At 35.0% G+C, this 8,506-nt stretch overlaps 1 protein-coding gene across 1 annotated transcript in view; it reads left to right on the plus strand.

Moving 5' to 3' along the window:
* Positions 1 to 6,130, plus strand: part of LOC145684231 (putative ribosome production factor 1) — a 30,286-nt gene extending 24,156 nt beyond the window's left edge. The window contains exons 5-6 of the mRNA XM_081756323.1: positions 2,138 to 2,319; positions 5,704 to 6,130. Of these exons, the coding sequence (XP_081612449.1) occupies positions 2,138 to 2,319; positions 5,704 to 5,878 (357 nt within the window). The 3' untranslated portion in view covers positions 5,879 to 6,130. The remainder of the gene's footprint in view (positions 1 to 2,137; positions 2,320 to 5,703) is intronic.
* The last annotated feature ends 2,376 nt before the right edge of the window (positions 6,131 to 8,506 follow it).

Genomic DNA, 8,506 nt, shown 5'->3' on the forward strand with positions numbered 1-8,506 from the left:
CTAAAAGGGCATAATTGTGGGACGTTAAACTGAAATATTTCATTTCATTTTAATACGTTGGCACGCTAAGTGAGAGATCCGAGCTCGATTCGCGACCCGGTCGTTCATCTTTCCAGTCTTTGTATATTTTTGAATTTTCTACTTTCGTATATAAAATCTGTTACTTTATTTATTAAATGAAACATTTAGCTTATTAGTTAAGTCAGATGCTTCACTGTATCCGGCAAGAGCTGTACTGACTGATGTCAAGGAAAATAATACCTGAGCAGCACTAATAAGGATTCCATGCATAGTTATAAAACCTCCAAGGACTGTTGAGTTCAGCGTTCTCAACCTTTTAAAGGAAGACTTGAAGGAATGCTATTTTCCCGCATCAGAACATGCAAAATGCAAGTTATACAGAGTATTAAAAAAAATTGTCATAATATTTTGGAATAGATTTCTAACATAATAATAATAATAATAATAATAATAATAATAATAATAATAATAATAATAATAATAATAATAATAATAATAATCTCATCTGGACCTGTGGTCGGAAGTGCATAGTTTCGTAGTTACAGGGTGCCGGAAACGTGAATAAATTAACTTTAAAGGTCCATAGTTCCACTACTATAAGACCGATCATAGTCAGATCAGGACATCACTGAGAAACTAGTATGTGAACTATCCCAATATCCATCTTTCAGAACGTCCGGTACTTGCACAATCATTAAATATTCATCTTTCAGAACGTCCAGTACTTGCACAATCATTAAATATTCATCTTTCAGAACGTCCAGTACTTGCACAATCATTAAATATCCATCTTTCAGAACGTCCAGTACTTGCACAATCATTAAATATTCATCTTTCAGAACGTCCAGTACTTGCACAATCATTAAATATTCATCTTTCAGAACGTCCAGTACTTGCACAATCATTAAATATTCATCTTTCAGAACGTCCAGTACTTGCACAATCATTAAATATTCATCTTTCAGAACGTCCAGTACTTGCACAATCATTAAATATTCATCTTTCAGAACGTCCAGTACTTGCACAATCATTAAATATTCATCTTTCAGAACGTCCAGTACTTGCACAATCATTAAATATTCATCTTTCAGAACGTCCAGTACTTGCACAATCATTAAATATTCATCTTTCAGAACGTCCAGTACTTGCACAATCATTAAATATTCATCTTTCAGAACGTCCAGTACTTGCACAATCATTAAATATTCATCTTTCAGAACGTCCAGTACTTGCACAATCATTAAATATTCATCTTTCAGAACGTCCAGTACTTGCACAATCATTAAATATTCATCTTTCAGAACGTCCAGTACTTGCACAATCATTAAATATTCATCTTTCAGAACGTCCAGTACTTGCACAATCATTAAATATTCATCTTTCAGAACGTCCAGTACTTGCACAATCATTAAATATTCATCTTTCAGAACGTCCAGTACTTGCACAATCATTAAATATCCATCTTTCAGAACGTCCAGTACTTGCACAATCATTAAATATTCATCTTTCAGAACGTCCAGTACTTGCACAATCATTTTTAGAGAGGCTGTTTGGGAGCACCTGATCAGTCTCCGCCAACCTCTCTAAAAATTGGTGTGCAAGTACTGGAGCATTCTTAAATATGGATATTTGAGTAGTTCACATACCAGTTCCTCAGTGATGTCTTGATTCGATTACGATAGGTCCCATAGTAGTGGAGCTATAAACTTTTAAAGTTCACTTGTTTCAGGTTTGCGGCACCCTATAACTCTGAAACTGTCCACTTTTGAGTACTGGTCCATATGAATCTTTTTTCTTATTTTGATGTCAGAAATCTGTTCCCAAAATATTGTGACACCTTGTATAGTGGTCTGCTCTGCTTTTCTTAAGACATCGGCAGACCGCCATTAAAACCATTTCGTAAGACGAAAAGAAATTTTCAAGGCCACCTGCAACCTGTGATTTATATACAGTGTCCTTGTTGTGGCATGTGTAAAGATGAATGTGGTTGTTACAGTCGTTTCTAAAGATTGAAGATATACTATTCATAAGATTATTTACCATTACACTTGTTCTTTCGGATATGGCAAGCAGGTAATATTTTCTTAAAATTTTGTTTGTTTCTTTAAATTTGCAGAGGCACTATAAGGGGCTTACGGGTTGCAAACCGGAAGTTATAGTGAATAACTTTAGGACCCGTCTTGGACATACTGTTGCCCGAATGTTTGCAGCGTTGTTTCCCTACGATCCTGAGTTTGAAAAGGCGAGGGTTGTTACATTTCACAACCAACGAGACTACATATTTTTCAGACACCACAGGTGAGTTCCTCTTCTTTATTTTATTGTATTTTCTGGTAATACTTTTATTACACTTTGAGCTCTTTAACAGGTATCCGAGTGTCTACCAATCATTACAGCAGTGAGATTTAAAGAACAAGAATTTTTGAAATGATCCAAACAATGAATCAAAAGATTCCGATCTTGGCCACGAATTTTAGGAATGATCCAAAAAATGTATCAAAGACTGCAATCTTGATCAATAATTAGTTTTTGGATCAGGGACCACAGAATTTTTAAACGGCCCCTAAATCGTTAAAAATAAATAAATAAATAAATAATAAAAAAAAAAACAAACGAAATAACACATTATACTGAGTTAAGTGATAGTTTGGGTTTGGCAACAATATATATACTTGTCCAGATATAAGGCGTATAAGAAAATTTTTGATTGAAAAAAAATGTATGGGATTTTTTGGATCAGGGACCACAAAATTTTTGAACGGCCCCTAAATCGAGGTTTCGTATTTTTATGGAATAAGCACATCATAGTGAGTTAAGTGATAGTGTGGGTTTGGCTATACGAAGTAGGTTTTGTGGTGGACAAACACCATGTGCGTGAGTTTTCTCGGGATTCTCCAATTTCCTACCACTTTCGACATTCCACTATTATCATCAGTATGGTATTCTTAAGCCGCGGTACATAGTCACAGGCTGAATAAGTAATTTCGTAAAACACACAAAGCAGGTAAGCTTTTTAATGTTTAAATAAATCTTTGGTTTACAGGCTCTATACAAATATTGTAAACTTTCTCGACGATGTTCACGTAACCAATTGGGTCTTAATCGTAATCATGTTCAATGTTAGTAGTGAGATTTTAGTTGTGATGCGATATTGAGGTCAATAGAAGTTGGGAACAAATATCTAGCATTGACTGTCAGAAAGACATAACGTAATAACTTAATTATAGGATATACAAGGAGTGAAAGTTCAGGATTGGATCGGGAATCGATCTAGATCTCCGGCTTTGTATACCTATGGATTAATTACTATGGTACCCAGTTCGCTTCTTAAACAATAATACATTGTACAGTACTGTTCAGGCATGTGATCAGAGGGACTGAGCACCGACCTGAGGTATAATAGAATGTACGGCTGTATAAGGAGCTATAGTGCTGCCAAAATGTCGAGCCGTGGCAAAAATGCGAACTAAAGCTCACACCTTTGACATACCCACCCGGTGAGCCAATAAAGGTTCAGCTCTTGCTAAGCGACAGAGCCTTGCAGCCGTCTACAGCAAAGGGAGTGGAATTCCTTCAGTCGATAGCAGCGCTTGGAACGGAAGATTAGGTGTGTGAAGTCAATGTAGTATATCTATAACTGAGTAGTGTAGTGGTTAACGCATTGATACGGTACGCAAGCCTAAATTTGATTCCAAGTCCATTCGTGCATATTTCACTTTATACAGAGTGGCCCAAAAGTAGGTATACAGTCCCGTACTAACCGGCTCATGACATTTTATATAATTTACTTATTCTTTTACATACAAGCAGTGACTTACAGTTTCTTTATTAATTGTTTCTAATCTCTTTTTACTCATACCTTAAGCTTGGAACAAACAGAAGCAAATAAACTAATTATCTTAATAAACTAAAATGTCGTAGTTTGTAGGGCTGTGTACCTACTTTTGGCCACCCTGTATATATACAGGCAGGATTGAAGCTAGTGATGGGTAAATTCCCGGGAAAATATTTTTCGGGAATATTCCCGGGAAGATTCCCAAAATGGGAATTTATCCGGGAATTTATGTACAATCAGAAAATTGCATTCTATTGCTATATTATGATTTCAAAGTTGAATTAATTTTTATATCAGAACATATTATTACTGTGTCCACAGAGGATTGTTTAAAATGTATATTCTGAACGGTACTATGTTACTTTATTAACACTTTATTATTAGAGAGTACGCATAAATGTATATTTATTTACAATATGTTCTATCAATTAAATATATGTAAAAAAATTATATAGTAAGACCTAATACTTTTAAACCACTAAACAGTTTAAATTTATATGTAAGTGGATTTGTACAACTTGACTCCATTACTGATATTATAAACACATTAAATTTATAAATGTTACAAACCAATTAGATTGGGTAAATGCCAGAAGATACATGTCTCAACAATTTATCAACATTTGCGCATACAGATTTATGTTCACAAAATTTTCAACATACTTACTTATCTTTATATTTTAGCACGTAACATCACCATACACGACCTTTCATTCTACCTATTTCTCGAAATTCCATACGTTAATTTACATGTAAAAGAAGTCCGAGTACTTCTTCAGAAATTCGAGTCAGAGAGAGGAGACAGACCGATGTCTATTACTAATGGTGGTTCAGGGTTTATTAATAGTACTTCATCTCTATTTCTACATAATTCTAAATTACTTTACAAAATGGTTCCTTTTCATCATTTGTAAATTAGTACTTTGCTAATTTTGGCTGTTCTTTAGCATTGGGGGCTAGCTTTTGCACCTACTTTTTTTGGGATATTCTATTCCGATGCGGTTGTTTTATGGTTTCATACGTTAAATTACGTTACCAACATTAAATTAAGACAGCATTGCAGAGCGAGCGTTAGCGAATGAATGCGGGTTAGAGCCCCGCATGGAACGTTGTTTTCTATCTTCGTAACCAACAATTCACTTTCTTTTCTCACATAAATCACTTCCATTTACCTTTGCGTTTTGTATAAATCCCCTACTACCCTAAAAAAAAATTGTGTTCGATATTTTCTTGACTACTTGAACATCACTATCAACTCATTTCTTCCGTAAATCATCCTACTTTTTGCTAGTTTTGGCCTCACAATACTAAACAATTACCTTACTTTTTAGTGCAAATGGAAATGGAACTTTAAAACTCATATTATTAGTTATACAAAGTACCGTCAAATAATTTTAAATTTTTTAACCTCCAAATTCTTTAAAACCTAGAAGTAAATCATAATATATTAAAGTAATTAGTCATATGGTTCTTATAATTTGGAAAATAAAGTAGAGAAATGGAAATTAATTACTTCCTGGGAATTTATAGGCCAGGGAAAAAACCCGGGAATATTCCCATTTTTTAAATTCCTTCCCACCGGGAATATTCCCACTGTCCATCACTAATTGAAGCCCATTTTATTTTATCCAGTGTATACCGGAGCGTCAAGGGAGGCCCTATAGCTCCCCTTAGATCCGCCACTATATATATATATATATATATATATATAAAATTGAAATCATACACATACAATAATTTGTATGATATAAAATCAGTCGTTTTCTTCTTTATCATGTATAACATAATTCTAGTTAATAATTTAGTTTAATAATTAGAAGTTATGATGAAATTATTTTTTCTTGTAGATACACACTGGACAGTAATTCAAAAGTGAAACTAAGGGAACTGGGACCGAGATTTACGTTGAGGTTGTTATCACTTCAGACTGGGACTTTCGACGCAAAGACGGGTGAATATGAGTGGATCATCAAAGGCAGAAGACATGAATTGGAGACTAGTAGAAGGAAATTTTTCTTGTGAGACAGACTTGTGTCCAAAAGTGAAGAATTAAATAACTGTGATGAATTGATTCCCTTTGCTCTGATAATATTCTTGTATAAAACTCAAAGCCCGTTAGGCATATTTAATAAAAAAAAAATATTCAAGAAAGTTCTTCTGCTAAGTTTTCAATCATATTTCGATATGGTTATTATTATTTTTTTTTTAAATTTTAGTTTTATAATTTCTAATAGTGCCTAACTCATCATGGTGAAAATTTAGTATTTAATCTGAGTTTTCGTTTTTTATTTATTTTTTTTCGATTCTTAAAATCCTATTATAAATGCTGTTGCAAATTTCAGTGTTCGTTATATATATATATATATATATATATATATATATATATATATCATGCGTTCCCACCGATGTGAAAGCCGCTGAATGCCGTTGGCAGTGCCTAATCTCTGGATAGTGCGAATGGAGCGATCGGTCACCCGGAGAAAATAATCAACTGTACAGAAGCGTTTCCCACGAAGTGGTTCCTTTATCATCGGGAAGAGGTAGTCGCAGGGACTTAAATCTGGAGAATATGGGGGTAATACAGCACTTCCCTGCCCCAACGATGCAACAAATCAGTGACGGCACCTGCTGAATGTGCCCTTGATATGCCATACATAATGATGGGTGGGTTCGTCAGGAAGTAGCGTCGTTTTCGTCTTACAGCTGCTCGCAGATTGTTTTGCAAAAAATTGCAGTAGTACTCTGCACTAACGGTGTGCCCTTGGGGGACGGTATGGTTTATAATTACAGCATCCCAATGGTATGCAATGATGAGCAAAGCTTTCTCATTGGTTGGGGTATTTCGAATTGTTTTTCTCGGTGACCCAGGATGATGTCACTTGTTTGATTGCCGTTTCAGCTGTGGTTCGTATGCTCTGGTGCAGGTCTCATCAACAGCAATGATCTGGCGTAAGAAGGCCTCACCTTCACGTTGACACTGCTCCAAGTGTGTTCGAGTGGCATCATATCGCAGCCATTTGTGGTGGCTGATCAGATCATGTGGAACCCACCTTGAGGCGATTTTACGCAATCCCAGGTTCTTCTTCAGAATTTTCAGCACAGTCGAATGCGCTAGTCCTGTATCGTTGGCCAATTGAATCGTGGAGTTTCTATCCGCTAACACTAACGCGTTCGCTTTCTACACATCTTCACTTACAGGAGAGTGGCCGGATCGAGGCATGTCTGTGACATTTTGTCGTCCGTCATTAAAGGCTTTGACCCACCTTCCTACTCTACGGTATGGTAATGCACTTGCACCGCAAACATCTTGCAATACGTCGTAGCAGTTTTGCATCCTGCTTTTAGCGCATTCAATTTTCAACCAACTCGTCTGATCTTGCTTCCTAAACATGACTGTATTCCGCGAGCACTCACCCAGCGTGACTGTAGTCCACGAACACTTCCTCAGAACTGCCTTCTAACAGCTGGCGTTGCGCGCGCATGGAGAGGAGAGGAGGCGAGTTGATGTGCTCTGAGAGAAGGTTGGCATCTAACCTACCGCTGGTATGAATTATAATGGATTGCTTTGTTCCCGAGTATAGGTATATCAGTATTGCCATTACAAAAAATCCAGCCCTTGTATCTGCAATAGTTTTTCTTGTGGTTATGAGGGAGAATTAATGTAACAACTAGACGAGAACCTTGTTATGTTATGCTCGTGTTACGTGTAATACAAAGAGATGCCTTGTTTTTCTTCAAGATGTAAATCTGAATATGGAAGGAAGTTCGGTAAAATGTATCACTGAAAAATAATCTTTTCTTATAATGAGAAAAAAGTATTTTCTCGGAAAGGTAGAAATCTTCGTAAAATTTATGTACGCGATACTCCTTTTAATGAAAAATTTACAGAAATGTAAAGTTTTTTTTTTTTTTTTTTTTTTGTAAACAAGAAGAAAGTAGAAATTACATTTTAAAAAATTGAATTTAGTAACAGGTATTGTATAATGTTTATTTCCAGATTATCCTCATATCTTGTAACTCCTTACAAAAGAATGATATAAATTGCCTTTGAAAAGAATCATTGTCAGGGCCTTATTCTATACTAACCTTTGCAAAAGTTCCGGAGCGTAATGCCTTACAAAACTTGCAAAAGGCAATTATAACTTCTATGCTTATTATCGGGAACTAAAACATACATTTTGCGTTACGTTAATGCAAACGTTACGGAGTGAGTCTTTTACTGGCAGCGAATCGAAAATAAAACTTATATTACCGGTTGAAGCTGGCGAATCTAACTCTTCTGCTGGAAATTTGTCAAGTAGAGGTCAAGATGCCACATGTCATTCTTCTACAGACTAGCTAGACGACAGTACTTGTTTTGAATTTTTTTTTTTTTTTTTTTTAATCTTAATATGAATTTCAAATAATTGTTAACGGTTTGTATTTTACATTTTAATGTTTATTTTAATCCTATTATTTTCGATTGCATCAAGTAAAAAGAAATCGTTCAATTTTTCGATGTGTTTAACCATTAAATGAAAATTAGTGCAATTTCGATTAAAAAAATTAAAATCGAACAATTTTTTTTTTTTTTTAATAATTGGTAATTGCACCACTTCTCCCCATTTTATTAACCTAATTTGTAGAAAATAAAATGAAATCTTTGAGTTT

Source organism: Thermobia domestica, chromosome 4 (assembly GCF_964235325.1).
Source record: "Thermobia domestica chromosome 4, izTheDome1.hap1.1, whole genome shotgun sequence".
NCBI classification, from domain to species: domain Eukaryota; kingdom Metazoa; phylum Arthropoda; class Insecta; order Zygentoma; family Lepismatidae; genus Thermobia; species Thermobia domestica.